Below are 14978 nucleotides of genomic sequence, written 5' to 3'. Positions count from 1 at the left end.
ACTGGTAACGAATTAATCAGTAAGATTAATTAAAAAAAAAAAAAAAACATGATGCTGCATTTTTAATAATTTGGTAGATTTTTATTCGATTGTCAACTGATGGATTCAATTCTCAGAATCTTGACCAAGTTTCGAAGTTTAGTTAGGTTTGGTCAAGCATCCTTCCCTTCCATACAAAAATTTAAAAATAGGAGCGAAATTTATTAAAATCTTACTACGACTATGCAATTATTTTGAACACCACAGGCACGGAAGGAATACTTATTAGAGGATAGACATTGATGTCCCTCACATTTTGGTCCTTCAAATATAATAAAATTGTTTTCAGAGTTTTTTAAGTTTGGTACGAGCAATGGTATCCCTCACAGTTGGTCCTATGAACAAAATAATAATATTTTAAAAATTAATTCTTTAAATAAATATGTAAAAAGATATTAAAGTTTTAATTAAAATAAAACATATAACATTAACATTAAAAACATAAGAAAATTATAAAGTTAAAAAAACTTGAAAAAAAAAACAAAACATACAATTAAAACATTAAAAATTAAAAACATAAAACATACAAACATCATCAGGCCGATCTGTGATTTCCTGTTATGTGTGGCTTTCTTCAGGTGACGCTAAAGAAACTCATGAACAACAAACAATTGCAAGGTTATACTCAGTTTAACATAAAAGAATCCACATAATCCAAACAAACTGACAACAATCTTAAGAGACAAAGCCATAAACTCAGACACTCAACTAGCTAAACCCATAAACATAATCCAAAAACCTAATTCGAATCAAAACTGAGACACTCAACTATCAAAACCCAAAACATAATCCAAAACCCTAAATCGAAACAAAAATCAGAGAGAACATATACCTAAATACAGATAGTAAACTATCCAAACAAAACTCATAAACTAATCTATCGAATCCCACAAACAATTTCCCTAAACCCTAAATCGAGAATACATAAAAAAAAAACTAAATCATCTGAAATTGGAAACGAAGTTGGAACACAAACCTCTTTCAATTAGAACCGGCAGATAATTTTCAAGATGATACAGCATATCGACCTTTGCATGAGGAACTTTACGGCAGATTGGCCTTTGCGTGAGGAAATTTTCAAGATGATAGAGCAGATCGGCCTTTACAAACAAATCGCCGTCAAGAGAGAGAGAGTAAAGAGAGAGAGTCAGAGAGAAAATAAATGAACTCGATACTTCGATTTTTTTGGTTCACCCTACCCAAACAACACCAACCTATTAGACACTGCCACGTGTTATGAAAGACGCAACAATATATATCCCATTTGTAGGAACGTTTCTTTGATATTTCTATGATTTCTATTTAAAATTAACATTTTAATACTGAAGGACAGACTAAAGATACGCTAATGCAGATGTTCTTAGTACTCCAACAAATGCAACAGGGAATACTATGCAACCTACTCACATTAAATTAACATCAGCATCAGTCTCTTGTATATATATAGAATACTTATTTTGACTATAAGAAGCCATGTACATATCTGGTTTTTCGTTTATTTCCGAATATTGGTGTAATATGTAAAAGTGAAATAGTTTTATTTTATTTTTTTGGGAACAAATCTGTAAGTATATATGTACTCTTGTTGTACGAGTACGAGAGCAAGATTTGATAAATTAACTTACGAAATATTAGCTTGAGTTGGGCGAATGTGGTCGACCTAAGAAAGATATACATGATGGGGAAAAAGAGAAAAAAATAATAAAGTTGAGGGAGTAAAAGATAAAAAAAATAAAAAGAGCACGTGATGTATAGGATGTTGGAGACATTGGAAAGAGGATCAGTCGTGGCCAGGTATCTGTATATGATGATGTCAGTGTGTATCCATGTGAGGCTTATCATGTCTACTTATTACACTTATATTTAAATCTTTTGTACTAATAACAATAATACTATTATATCGTATTTGAATTTTGTGTAAACAGATATTTTTAAATACAGTAGATGGAAAAAGTAAGAATAACATAAAGGACAGTAAGGTACTCGACTTTGGTCAGAAGAACACAGATGGGAGTTTTATTTTTATTTTTTCCATGATAAGTAACGCATCTCGAGCCAACAAAAACAAAGCTCGTATTATAAATATGTTATGTTTAGTTTAGTGAAGGACAGAAATTAGATCGAGTTTTCAGATCTCAATTGTACCTTTTACAAGTTATACAACTTACAAGCAAAAGATGTTGAACCTGTCATAGTCATCCCAACAGGCAACAACCACTACTGAGTACGTATTTGAATACCATCTTGAATATTTTAAAATGTGATTTGAGAACGGCGTTTAAAAAAAAAAATGGTATGGCCAAATTTAAAACATGATGTTTCGAACAGTGACGACTATAATTTTTCAGCCAAAAATAATATCTATCAAATACTACTATAGTAGTAAAACAAGACATTAGTACTATAGACTACTAGTACTGTAAAAAGATGATTCCGTTCTGTAGCATCTACTTACACTACTAATGTTCCACGGCGTGGATTGTTATAAGGTTTGAAAAAACCAAAAAGTATCATTTTCTTTTAACAAAATGACTAATTTACATGATCCTGAATTAATTAAAATCTTCTAACTAACAATATTTAGTGTTCCTGATCAACTCTTTCTATTTATAGCCAACGGAGGGGGATATTTTAAATAGCCTATCTATTCTGTTTTTTAAAAAGGACGTACTGTGGATAATGGGCCTAAAGTCTTGGAAGCGCTTAGTTAGCTCTTTCGTGCACATTATAAGCAGACTGCTTCACCTTAATTAATTTTTAGTGTATTAAACTCATCATATTATCTCTCTCTCTCTCACCTAGTGAGCAAAAAAGTTTTTCTGTTTGCAAACGGTAACAATACAGTAATACAGTAATATCTTGTTACCGTTGTGATGGTATATAAATTACATAAATAAGAAAAAAGGAAATAACAAGAAGCGAAGTCTCTTTAATTTCCTTGAAATAATTTATGACCGTTGTGATTAATATCAATTCCCTTTTCGTTTGAACCTCTTAATTTTGTAATTTGCTCTCTCTCTCTCTCAACATTGCTTCTTCTTCCGACCAAAAACAAAACAATGCTTCTTCAAAACCCTAAACCAAAAATAAGTTTTTCATCTATATTTTTTTTAAAGAGTATGTACCTGATCATATTCAGATTGATCTTTGCATCCAATCCAAAGTTTATGCTGTTCATCGGAATTCTCCGTCTCCATCCAATCCAAAGTAGACATCAATCATTCAAGTTTATATAAAAAGAAAAGCCGATCATCGATGATCAGATCGATATCTGTAATGATCTCCATCCATCTGCCGAGTCATCACACCGGGGTAGTGATTTACTCTGTTTTTTTTAATACGCTCTTCTAAAAAAAGAATGGTGATTTGAATACAAACCATGGGTGGATTTAGTTTATGTTTATATTATTAGGTCGATAACTTCTGCTGGATTGGTTTTGGTTTGGTGAATCTTTTGTTGTTTGTTTTCTATGTGCAATTTCGAGTTATGACTTAACCGCTGCTTCCATCGTCTAACATTGATTTTGTTTGTGTGTGTGTGCATGTATGTACGTGTTGAGTTTATTGTCAATGCTGGTGAGATGCATGATGACACACTGAGAACCTTACTCGTAAGTTTACCTCTCTAATCTTTTCCTTTACTAATGGTAGTCTCAGGCTTTGTAATGTGGGAATATGCATTAATGCATATGAGTCTTTAATGGTTTTAGTTAGACGAACTTTTTGTGTGTGTTGATATGTGTATTTTGTGGATGGTACAGCTTCTTCATGTATCGATTTGTGAATCCAGATGAACGAGTGTCCACTGAGCTAAAGAAAGCCATTTTGCAAGCCCCAACATATAAGCCGATGATGATCATCCCATCTCTACAATGCTATGGCCTATATATGCTCTCAGGTTATGTCTCTCTCTTCTTTTTCTTTTAATTATTTATCTTACTCATTCTTTGATGAGCAGTTAGTGAGACTCCTCTCTGTTAACTTTCCTTTTTTCCAGTTTGGTGGCTTCAGTATTGGTGTAGAGGTTCTTGAGCAATTACGTCACGGGTACGGTTCCGGCTATCTTCTAGGAGGTTTGTAAGGTATACACCTTTTTTATTTTTTTACCTCTTATTCAAATTAAGAATTGATTTTGATTTCTAAAACTAAATTTATATAGTTTTCAACTATTTTCTCAAAAAACCATTTTTAAAAAGAGGTTTTTCTTTAAATAAAAAATGTTTTCAAATTTAAGTGATTAATTTATGAATACGTTGAAAACAAACCGGATCTCGCATCCCGTCCCTTCCCATAGGGTCTGTAAGCTTTGGTGTTGTAGGTTCAACATGTTTATACGTAGTTTAAAATTAATCACTTAAGATTTTATTTAATTTTAATAAATCGTTTTAAAAGAGATTTTCTTTAATATATAATTTTTTCAAACTTAAGTGTAAATTTTTAAAACGTTGAAACAAATCGGACTTCACATCCCGTCTCATCCAACGGGTCCGTAAGTTTTGGTGTCGTAAGTTCAACGTGTCTATATGTATTTTAAATTTATCACTTAAGATTTTTCAATTATTTTTTAGTTAATTGTTTTGAAAAAAGTTCGATTATCACTTAAGAATTTTCAATTATTCAAATTAAGAATTGATTTTGATTTCTAAAACTAAATTTATATAGTTTTCAACTATTTTCTCAAAAAACCATTTTTAAAAAGAGGTTTTTCTTTAAATAAAAAATGTTTTCAAATTTAAGTGATTAATTTATGAATACGTTGAAAACAAACCGGATCTCGCATCCTGTCCCTTCCCATGGGGTCTGTAAGCTTTGATGTTGTAGGTTCAACATGTTTATACGTAGTTTAAAATTAATCACTTAAGATTTTATTTAATTTTAATAAATTGTTTTAAAAGAGATTTTCTTTAATATATAATTTTTTCAAACTTAAGTGTAAATTTTTAAAACGTTGAAACAAATCGGACTTCACATCCCGTCCCATGCAACGGGTCCGTAAGTTTTGGTGTCGTAAGTTCAACGTGTCTATATGTAAGGTACTTAGCCAATAAAAACGTGTCTCTGTTAACTTTCCTTTTTTCTAGTTTGGTGGCTTCAGTATTGGTGTAGAGGTTCTTGGGGAAAAATGGCAAAAAAAACTCGAAATTATTTTTATTTGGACGTTTAATACCTAATAGTTTTAGATTGGAATAAAAATACACCAAATAATAAAAACGTGTCATTTAAAATCCATAATAATAAGTGTTGTTATTTTCATACCCACGATTTTTTCAACAAAATCAAAATTTACCATGGTTATCTAATTATTTATTAATTTTAAATATAAAAATTCTTGGTTTTATTAAACCGGAATTACTTATTTCTCTCTTCTTCCTCCTCCTCGCTCTAATCATCGTCGTCTCCTCTCCTTCGACAGTGAAGCCATACAAATCCTGGAACTTGACGACGATGTTGGCTCGTCTGGCGTGGATGCTCGGACAGAGAATCAAAATCTGAGATCGGACTTCCATTGTCAAATCACGTCTGCTTTGGATCCCAAACATTCTCCGACAAATTTTATTCCTTTTTTGTTCTAATATTGTCTCAATTCCAGAATTTTCTTGTTTGGTTTCCGTCAAATTCAGACCAATGACGAACACGGGGTTGTACTTCCGAGTTTCCGTGAATCCAAGTCGTAATCCCTCGTTTGAGCTGTCCCACCAGGGTTGTACTTCTCCTCTTCGTCTTCTTTACCACTTGTTTTCTTCTCCGGAGAGGCTTTAACATCTTCAGTTACAGAGGACAAAGGAACCAGCTTTGGATATGTCTTGCCTATCAAACATCCGTCCCATGAAGCTCTAGGCTCCTCGAACGAGATGCGACCCGCGTCGAGTTTTTGATAAGTTGAGTTTTTGATTCCAAATCTATCAGCTCCTTCATCGTCTTCTTCTCTCCATCTTCAATTTCTTCTTCCTCTTCTCCATCTTCTTCTTCATCCTTCTCTTTCAAATCTGGCACTATAGGGAACCGAATCGAGCTCTCCAGCAGGTCGTGCTCTCTAGCAGGTTGTCGTCATCATCATCGCCGGCAACTCTATCGTGGAGAGAGGAGCCGTAATTAGACCTAACATCACACGATCTGCGTCGTGGCTGGTCGAAAACAGAGGTGGAAATGGATGTGTTACGGACGGAGTAAGAGCTAGCACGGCGGAGCTCAGGGACGGAGGAAGAGAGAGATTTAAGTAGATAACCGGGATTAATTTTCGATTTGATATGGTTAACAGAAAACCAAGAATTTTTATATTTAAAATTAATAAATAATTAGATAACCAGGGTAAAATTGGAATTTTGATTTTGTTGAAAAAATCTTGGGATGAAAATAACAACACTTATTATTTTGGGTTTTAAATGACACGTTTTTATTATTTGATGTATTTTTATTCCAATCCAAAGCCATTGGGTATTAAACGTCCAAATAAAAATAACTTCGAGTTTTTTTTGGCATTTTTCCCGAGGTTCTTGAGCAATAACGTCACCGGTACAGTTCCGGCTATCTTCTAGGAGGTTTGTAAGGTATACACCTTTTTTTTTTTTTTACCTCTTATTCAAATTAAGAATTGATTTTGATCTCTAAAACTAAATTTATATAGTTTTCAACTATTTTCTCAAAAAACCATTTTTAAAAAGAGGTTTTTCTTTAAATAAAAAATGTTTTCAAATTTAAGTGATTAATTTATGAATACGTTGAAAACAAATCGGATCTCGCATCCCGTCCCTTCCCATGGGGTCTATAAGCTTTGGTGTTGTAGGTTCAACATGTTTATACGTAGTGTAAAATTAATCACTTAAGATTTTATTTAATTTTAATAAATCGTTTTAAAAGAGATTTTCTTTAATATATATTTTTTTTCAAATTTTAAAAACGTTGAAACAAATCGGACTTCACATCCCGTCCCATCCAACGGGTCCGTAAGTTTTGGTGTCGTAAGTTCAACGTGTCAATATGTATTTTAAATTTATCACTTAAGATTTTTAATTATTTTTTAGTTAATTATTTTGAAAAGAGAATTTTTTAATTTAATATATAATATTTTCAAACTTAAGTGTAAAATTTAAATATGTTGAAACAAACCGGACTTCACATCCCATCCCATTTTACGGGTCCATAAGTTTTGGTGTGGTAAGTTCAACATATCTATATGTATTTTAAATTTATCACTTAAGATTTTTCAATTAATTGTTTTGAAAAGAGATTTTTTTTTATATTTTCAAATTTAAGCCTAAAATTGAAAAATAATCTGGACTTTACATTTATAATTTAAATATGTTTCCTAGTAATTCGTTAAATACTAATTCGTTGAAAACTAATTGTATTTATAGCATTTCATCTTTTTGGTGTCTTTAAGAAAAAATTTCATTTATTATAGTTTCTTTTTAACATTTAGCTAAGCTTTAAATTTATTATCAAATAAAGTTTGATGTAGAAAATGTTTAAAAACTAATGTAAATCGTTTTGACTTAACAAAAATCATTTTAAAAAATATTTAAATCAAGGACATCTTAATAGTTTTTTTAATCGCGAAAGTGTTTTAAAGTTTCTTTTGTTTTATTTGTAATGTAAGTTTAGATAGCTTATGATTAATTTTCTCGTAATGTAAATTTGTATACTTATTAAGCTAGAGGATTATGACATGAATGATGAATACTTTTCGCGGCGTTGAATGAAACTTGATACGATAATTACAGTGTTATAGCTGACATAAAGACTCTGAACCAATTTGATCAAAAAAAAAAAAAAAAAAAAAAAAAGACTCTGAGCCAAAAAAAGGGTCTTCCCTTGATAGATAGATAGATAGATAGAGATGTACACGTCAAGGGGTACTTTAGTCAATGCAGATAATTACTCATTTATTTGGCGTTAACAAAAAAAAAACGTGTCGGCGTCGAACAAAGAGAGTGATCGGAAAACATAATCGGCGATGGGTTGGTATACCAGTTTCATAGTAGCGGTGGCGTTCTTAGCCGTGGGAGTGATATTTTCGCCGGAGACATTCGGATCACTGTCGAATGGAGAGAATTCGGCGAAGCTATCGATCTTCCTGAAACTAGCTCATCTGCTCAGTTTCGCTACAGCTTGGGGAGCTGCTCTCTGGGCTACCTTCGTCGGCGGAATCATCATGTTCAAGTACGAATTCTTTCTTCTTCTTTTAATCGAATTATCTCCCTTCTGTAAGTAATCCGATCATCTCCTTCAAATTCCCTTTTCTCGATTGAATCAGGAATTTGCCGAGGCACCAGTTTGGTAATCTTCAGAGCAAGATGTTTCCAGCTTACTTCACTTTGGTTGGTTCTTGCTGCGCGATTTCACTCTCTGCTTTTGGCTATTTGCATCCATGGAAGTCATCTTCTGCTGTCGAGAAGTATCAGCTAGGGTTCCTTCTTTCCGCTTTTGCTTTCAATCTCACCAATTTGTTCGTCTTCACTCCCATGACCATCGATGTAAGTGATGATGATACACAAAACACCTCTTTTGCCTAACTCCTCTAATTGCATATACAAGATCTCCTTATGAACCAACCAATTTTGGTCTTACTTTGTGGTGTGTAGATGATGAAGCAAAGGCACAAAGTAGAGAGAGAAAATAACATTGGTGATGAAGTTGGCTGGTCCAAGAACAGAGAAAAGGCAAAGACTATCCCAAAGCTCGCTGCCATGAACAAGAAGTTTGGAATGATTCACGGCTTATCATCACTTGCTAACATCTTCTCCTTTGGAAGCCTTGCTATGCATTCTTGGTATCTAGCTGGGAAGTTGAATCTCTAGTTTCCTCATAAAAAAGGTCTGATGAGCTTTTTTATGCCCCCTTAATGGAATAAATCTTTTCGTTTCTTCACCATTTCCCTTTGTAAGATTATGTCAGTTGAACAAAGACTCCAAACATATTTTCGATTTTTCTCTTTATACTAAGATAGTTCCTGTCTTTTCTGAAAATAATTGATGTGTGATAGATAGATTCAATTACAGAATAGGCCTAAGTTTTCACTTGAAGAAACTAAAATGTGCTTGTGACTGGTGAAAGACCACACCATAGACATTCATAATTAACAATCTAATAGGGAGAAAGAAGATGATCACTAGTTGACTACTTCTTGATGCGACAAATCTTGTTATGAGTTTCAAAGAATCCCTCCCAGTATATAAAATGTTTATAATGAAGAACTTGCGCCGCCAGTGATCCCGCTCGGCCTTTATCTGCTTCAGCTCCTTCCGAATCACATGCCTCAAGGCCTTCAGGTAAGAGCTCATGTCATGGTTTCTTTTGATTTTTCCTTCTGACCCGTAAGAACGACGATCACTGAGAATCTCTAGGGGGTGCGGCGAGTTAAAGAAGACAATCTTTGCAGCTCTTAGTCTTTTTTCTGTTTCATCGGTATTCTTAGATGCTAAGAGATAGAGACCACTTCCTGAAGGAAGCAGGGGGTGTGGTGGAGAGAATCTCTCGGATGGTTGCAGAATTAGAAGCTTCCCCATAGGAGAATACAGCAAATTCTGCAGATACGAAGAAAGCAAACAGAGTAAGCCAAGAAGAAACAACGATCTGAAGCAGACAAGTTGAGATGTTTGTTTTCTTCATATATATATTACCTGGTTATTCAGACAAGGATGGTTTCGAAAGTTTCCATTCAATGCCTTGAGAAGCTTTGTGGCTCGGTTAGGGTAATTGCAGGAGAATGCTCGGGGAACAATATCTCTATGCATTGAGATTCCGAGAAGATGACTCTTAGGGAGACCAAGTTTCTGAAGAAGCCTGTCGCCTCCGCACATGATGCAAGGTGAACCAAAAGTGATCACTGGGAGCAGAGAAGAAGCCGGGACTTGACCTCGGATCAGAAGCATGAGGTTCACAAGCAGTGACAAGCTTCCTCCTAAAGAATGTCCACTAAACCTGAGAAAAGCACGGTTCTTGCCACGAGAATTAAGGTGGGCGTGAACTTCTGGTAACATGTGTTCGTATATGCCTTTTGCAGCTTCGTATATGCCTCTGTGAACAAGCACATCAAGCTCCTCAAATGGAACTGGCTCGAACAGAAGATTAGCTTGCCATGAGGCCAGTGAATCTGATCCCTGTAAAAAATATTGAGTTTCAGTCTTTTTAAGCTATCCATCTTTTGGCCAATGAAAGATCACAACATTACCTGAATAAAGAAGAACCTGGTGCCAGTTTTATCATCATCGCATACGAACCACTCACAAGGAGGTGAACGATTTGATTTGAGATCATCAGCGACGGCCTGCTTAACTTCCTCTTTGGCTGCCACAACAACAGTAACGGAATCAGCAGTGGCCAAGAGAGAAGCTTCATTGTCATGACGTTTAGAGGATCCAAAAGGAAGCACAGACTTAGAATGGGAAAAGAGACGAGATGCAGCAGAAGCAGCAACTCTGTAAGCAACAGCTGGGTTAATAAGCTTCTTCTCCTCCTCCTCCTCCTCTTCCTCGCCATTATTATTGATGTTGTTCTCCTCAACCCTAATAAGACTCGTTCTCTTCTCAATGGATGAAGTCACGAATCTCAGTTTCTGATACTTCAACAGATTCTCAGGCTGTGTAACAAACAATGGAAAACTAAAAATCAAAGAATCACAGAATTGAGAAATTAGGTTTCAATCAGTAAAACTAAAAGTCACCTTGATTTTAGGGATTGAATAAGCCAAATTTCCCAGAAAGGACAATTTGGCAAACATCTGTGCATCTTTAATAGGAATTTTGCTTAACATCTCCGAGAACTCTTCTTTACCAAACTCCTTTTCTTCTTCTTCATCTTCATCGATCATGCAGAAATCGCATTCCTCACATAAATCTTCCTTACTCGTCTTCGATTCAGCAACTTCCTCTTCCTCCTCATCTCCACCGCCACCTGATCGTTGTCTTTTCCCATTCCAAATTGATCCAACCTCCAAAATCTTGAAAACCCAGTTTTCGTTTACGCTTGTATCATCCTGTTTCTCCAACAAAACGGGGCCGTCGTCTCTTACCGTTGTTCCCTTCTCATCCGCTCTCTTACCGATGATGATCCGAAGAAACTCAAGAGGACGTTTACGCGACACCGTTTTCTTGAGCGGCAGAGATCCAGCCGTTGATTTGTCCTCCTTCACAGAGCCTCCGATGGCGCGTATCAAAGAAGGTCCCACCGGAATCATCGGAGATACTCCTTGCACCGACATTTTTAAGAAAACACCTTCCATTAATTTATTAACACCAAACCTTTTTCCTGATTGTAATAACTTCTTCTTCTTTTTGTTTATGTTACAGACCGTATATACATACGTATACGGACCCGTATAAACACCGGAGTTAACGTGCAAGTTTGAATGATAATAATAATATATATGCCGTCGTTTTTTGGTCTTTTTCTCAGTCTCCTCGCCCGATCAATCTCTCCTTTGATAGAGATGTCTCTCTCTCTCTCTCTCTCTCAATCTCAATCTCAACGTGTTAAATAAATAGTAGTTGATGTAGAGAAAGCAGTTGAACGGTGAACCAACATTAACACGCCTTAATGGATGCGCGAATCAATTTCTGGAAATAAAATTTAACTATTTCTCTGGAATGTTAATCATACATAGTATTTGCTGGATTAATTTTAGGGTTTAATAATATTACTATAAAGTTCCCAATTTTTTTTAGTACTTTAAAGAGATTTTCTAGGTGGAGCGATATCGGGAGGACACGTGGGAAGATGACAAAGCGCCTAAAGAAACTTGTTCAGTCTCCCACGTTTCTTGGAACAAATCTAGATATTGTTGGGACTTTTAGTTTCATCACAACAACTCAAACCTAACTTTCATCCCCTAATTAATATTATCATTTTATGATCAATCTACCTTTTAACTGATCCTTTGTGTTGTGTCCAAAGGCCGTGTAGCCTTGTGTATGAAAGCATTGCTGTTGTCTCAGGACAAAGATTCACATAAATATAATCCAAAGCGTATATGATGATGATTCATGAATATGCACTAATATGATTAACAAAAGCAAACAAAAATGACAAATTGATCAAAACCCTCCTTGTGACTTTTCTCATCTTCGTCTTTGTCTCCCCATTTTTTTTTTCTTTCTTTCTATATTAAAACCTAGTCATGTTACATTAGGACCAGAGCAATCGCTTCTTCTCCTCTTTAAACCCCAAACTTCTAAAGAGAGAGAGATAAAGCGAGAGAGGAGCACTAAGCAAGGACTTCTTTAATCTTCTTCTTCTGATCGTCAGTGAGAGAAGAAGGAAACAAAACCTCAAAAGTGACAAAGAGGTTGCCTTTCTTCGTGCTGTAGTGAAGTGGCATCCCTTCTCCTTTGAACTTCTTCACTTCCTTAGGCTTTGTAATTCCCTGTCGTCACACGATAATTCACCCATTAGATAATAACGGATGGTCACTGTTTCAAGTGTTTTGAGAAGGACATTAGTGATACCGTGGAACTGATGTCAACTTCATGATCATCCAAGTGTTTGAATGATTTCTCAAAACCAACTAGCGCCTCAACCTACAGAAGGGAAATTTAATAGGATCAGAAAAGGAATCAATTGTTGGTCTAAGATGTAGAGATACAGTAGGAGTCTGTGGAATTTATTTACCAGTGTTACGTTAACAGTCATGTGCAGATCGTTTCCATCTCTTCTGAAACGGGCGTGTGGTGCAGTTCTGATTTTGAACTGCCAAATGTACAACAATAATTTATTCTCTCTGGTTTTGAAGTTTACTTGATATCAAGGATAGTGAAATTTAGGGAAGAGCCTAACCTTAAGGTCACCAGGTTCACCGTCGAGAATGGGTTCACCGTCTTCATAGAATGACACTTCCTGAAAAGTATTTGGTATTAAGAAACTACAACAGGAGAAGTCGACGAGCTCATAAATAAATGAGTTTAAGAGCTAGAATGAAATTTGGTATCTAATGATTTTACAATAAGGGTGGTAAAATTTTGAGACTTACTTCTCCATCTTTCATTCCTTTCTCGATATCAACTGTCACAAAGTATCCCTCCCGTTCGTACTTGACATTAGGGCATTTGTCACAGACCTGAGAGGAAAAGGAGGATACGTCGTTAAACAGATATTAGAGGGAACAAGACCATCTGTGAGACTTAAAACAGATCTGTCCTTTACCTGCTCTGTCATCTGTTGGAACATTCCAGGACCAATTTGTCTGTGGTAAACCTCGTTCCTGCAGTTACACTTTCTCTTTCCAGGAGCTGGTTTAATCACATTCTTTTCTCTCCATACCTAATAGTTCAATGTGGAACATCCTCACTGAGAACTTAAGGCAAGTCCTTTAATTTGGCATTTACGTAAAAAAACTGTCTACTCTTAACCAAGCATCACATGAACGTAAACAATGTCTGAAATTACACTATAAGATGTTCACTAATTTCTAAGTAACAATTTCCAGACGACTTCCATGTATTAGTGATGATAATAACATCCAGAAATGGAGCTTAACATACCTTCATAGAGCCTCCCATGTACAAATCTTCTAGAGTTGCCTCAAGTTCCACAATCACATCATCACCCTTGACAACCTTCTCTTCTTCCTCCATCGAACCTCCACCAAAAAACCTATTAAGCACATCATATAATCTCTACAAATTAGCAATCTGCAACCTTTTAAACAAACATGATCCAAATTTAGGAACTATTCACGCTACAGTAAATCCCCTTAACATAACCAAAAAAATTCAAATGTATCCACTATCCATACATAAAAATCCTACGAATCCTATGCTAAGATGGGTTAGAGAAGACAATGCTTGCCAGAACCCAAACTCAGCCAATCGAAAAGACAGAATGATTATATATTCTAATGATCCTGAATCTTGTACATCTAGTTGAATCCTAAGGAAGATACAAGAATCAGCAAGTAAGAAAAGATGTGCATTCAAAAACTTACGAGCCGAAAATGTCCTGCATATTCATGCCCCCTCCTCCTCCTCCTCGTCCACCATTAGCAGCAAACTGTTTAAGCCCTTCTTCACCATACTTGTTATATATCTCCCTCTTCTCCTCATCCGATAACACTTCATAAGCTGTTTACATCAACCACAAATACGTCAAATATCAAAACGGGGTTATGAAAAAAAAAAGAGCAGAATCAGAAGTTGCAGCAATACAAGACAAAAAAAAATACTGCACACACCATTGTTGATCTCAGCGAATTTGCGAGTAGCTTCCTCATTTCCTTGATTCTTATCTGGATGATACTTTAAAGCGAGTTTCCTATAAGCTCTCTTGATCTGTTCATCCGATGCACCTTTCGGCACTTGCAACACATCGTAGTAACTCTTCCTGAAGAAAATCACACCCATATAGATATTTTTTTAAGCATTCACATTTTATATGCTTCGAAAGATTCGAACATACCCAGCAAGGACGCATATGGCATAAGAGAGAGCGAACAATAGAATACACAGCTCCGGCCACCGAATCGCCATAGAAACGGAGAGAGAATCGGATCTCTCCCAAGGAGACACCTAGCTTGGACGGTTACTTACTCCCCTAACCTGAGATTCGTTTCGATTGATTCTTAACAATGAAATCTCACAGATGTGTGTCCTTCGATTCGAATCTCTCACTTCTCTTCCAAAAACGAGTTTTAGGATTCGACTTCGGAGCATCGTGGTCGGGTTTACGTGTACATTGTTGTGCTTAACCAATCAGGATTCAGTCTCTGACGAACGTGACCAATAGCTCTCGGCCACGTGGATTCTTTTCGTCGACTTTTAAGATACGGCGTCGTTTACATCAAGTCTCTAAACAGGCCCATCAAAATTTAAGAAGGCCTGTAACGCTATCTTAAAAACGTCAAGGTTAATCTTTCTGGATTAATAATAACGTACAACTAGTCTAGGTTACTCGGCCCAAATACAATCAACGAAAATTTTATCTAGGTTTTTGGACCAAAAATTAAGATC

The 14978-nt window shown here is 35.5% G+C and overlaps 3 protein-coding genes across 4 annotated transcripts; 1 reads left to right on the top strand and 2 right to left on the bottom strand.

Moving 5' to 3' along the window:
- Nucleotides 1–7784: 7784 nt before the first annotated feature.
- LOC104699628 (uncharacterized) lies at nucleotides 7785–9005 on the top strand. The gene is made up of 3 exons (XM_010414968.3): nucleotides 7785–8199; nucleotides 8294–8513; nucleotides 8622–9005. The coding sequence occupies exons 1-3, from the start codon at nucleotides 7994–7996 to the stop codon at nucleotides 8835–8837; spliced, it is 642 nt and encodes a 213-aa protein (XP_010413270.1). The 5' UTR covers nucleotides 7785–7993; the 3' UTR covers nucleotides 8838–9005.
- Nucleotides 8995–11654, bottom strand: LOC104699629 (phospholipase A1 PLIP3, chloroplastic). 2 transcript variants are annotated; one of them, XM_087458174.1, is made up of 5 exons: nucleotides 10703–11498; nucleotides 10416–10618; nucleotides 10211–10326; nucleotides 9660–10139; nucleotides 8995–9563 (listed from the first exon to the last, which is right to left on the bottom strand). In XM_087458174.1, the coding sequence occupies exons 2-5, from the start codon at nucleotides 10516–10518 to the stop codon at nucleotides 9054–9056; spliced, it is 1209 nt and encodes a 402-aa protein (XP_087314300.1). In that variant the 5' UTR covers nucleotides 10519–10618; nucleotides 10703–11498; the 3' UTR covers nucleotides 8995–9053. The 2 variants fall into 2 exon arrangements, with proteins under 2 accessions (XP_087314300.1, XP_010413272.2); XM_010414970.3 differs by having other exon boundaries at nucleotides 10211–10618; nucleotides 10703–11654.
- Nucleotides 11655–11963: 309 nt separating this feature from the next.
- LOC104699627 (dnaJ protein ERDJ3B) lies at nucleotides 11964–14759 on the bottom strand. Its single transcript, XM_010414967.3, has 10 exons — nucleotides 14428–14759; nucleotides 14204–14352; nucleotides 13958–14093; nucleotides 13515–13626; nucleotides 13177–13293; nucleotides 13004–13090; nucleotides 12811–12870; nucleotides 12646–12723; nucleotides 12483–12554; nucleotides 11964–12400 (listed from the first exon to the last, which is right to left on the bottom strand). The coding sequence occupies exons 1-10, from the start codon at nucleotides 14496–14498 to the stop codon at nucleotides 12242–12244; spliced, it is 1041 nt and encodes a 346-aa protein (XP_010413269.1). The 5' UTR covers nucleotides 14499–14759; the 3' UTR covers nucleotides 11964–12241.
- Between the last annotated feature and the right edge of the window lie 219 nt (nucleotides 14760–14978).

Source organism: Camelina sativa, chromosome 7 (genome assembly GCF_030686135.1).
Source record: "Camelina sativa cultivar CO46 ecotype springtype chromosome 7, ASM3068613v1".
In the NCBI taxonomy this organism is placed as follows: domain Eukaryota; kingdom Viridiplantae; phylum Streptophyta; class Magnoliopsida; order Brassicales; family Brassicaceae; genus Camelina; species Camelina sativa.
The sequence above is the reverse complement of the archived record's forward strand: the minus strand, read 5'-3'. Positions and strand labels throughout refer to the sequence as shown.

Bases quoted from the DNA above. Each gene is read 5' to 3' on its own strand.
- LOC104699628 (XM_010414968.3), top strand. From the start codon at position 7,994: ATGGGTTGGTATACCAGTTTCATAGTAGCGGTGGCGTTCTTAGCCGTG. The intron at 8,200-8,293 runs GTACGAATTCTT...CGATTGAATCAG, and splicing joins GGCGGAATCATCATGTTCAA to GAATTTGCCGAGGCACCAGT. The intron at 8,514-8,621 runs GTAAGTGATGAT...TGTGGTGTGTAG, and splicing joins TCACTCCCATGACCATCGAT to ATGATGAAGCAAAGGCACAA.
- LOC104699629 (XM_010414970.3), bottom strand. From the start codon at position 11,260: ATGGAAGGTGTTTTCTTAAAAATGTCGGTGCAAGGAGTATCTCCGATG. The intron at 10,619-10,702 runs GTGACTTTTAGT...TTTGTTACACAG, and splicing joins ATTCAATCCCTAAAATCAAG to CCTGAGAATCTGTTGAAGTA. The intron at 10,140-10,210 runs GTAATGTTGTGA...TATTTTTTACAG, and splicing joins CCAGGTTCTTCTTTATTCAG to GGATCAGATTCACTGGCCTC.
- LOC104699627 (XM_010414967.3), bottom strand. From the start codon at position 14,498: ATGGCGATTCGGTGGCCGGAGCTGTGTATTCTATTGTTCGCTCTCTCT. The intron at 14,094-14,203 runs GTGTGTGCAGTA...TGATGTAAACAG, and splicing joins ATTCGCTGAGATCAACAATG to CTTATGAAGTGTTATCGGAT. The intron at 12,724-12,810 runs GTTAGGCTCTTC...TACATTTGGCAG, and splicing joins GTGAACCTGGTGACCTTAAG to TTCAAAATCAGAACTGCACC.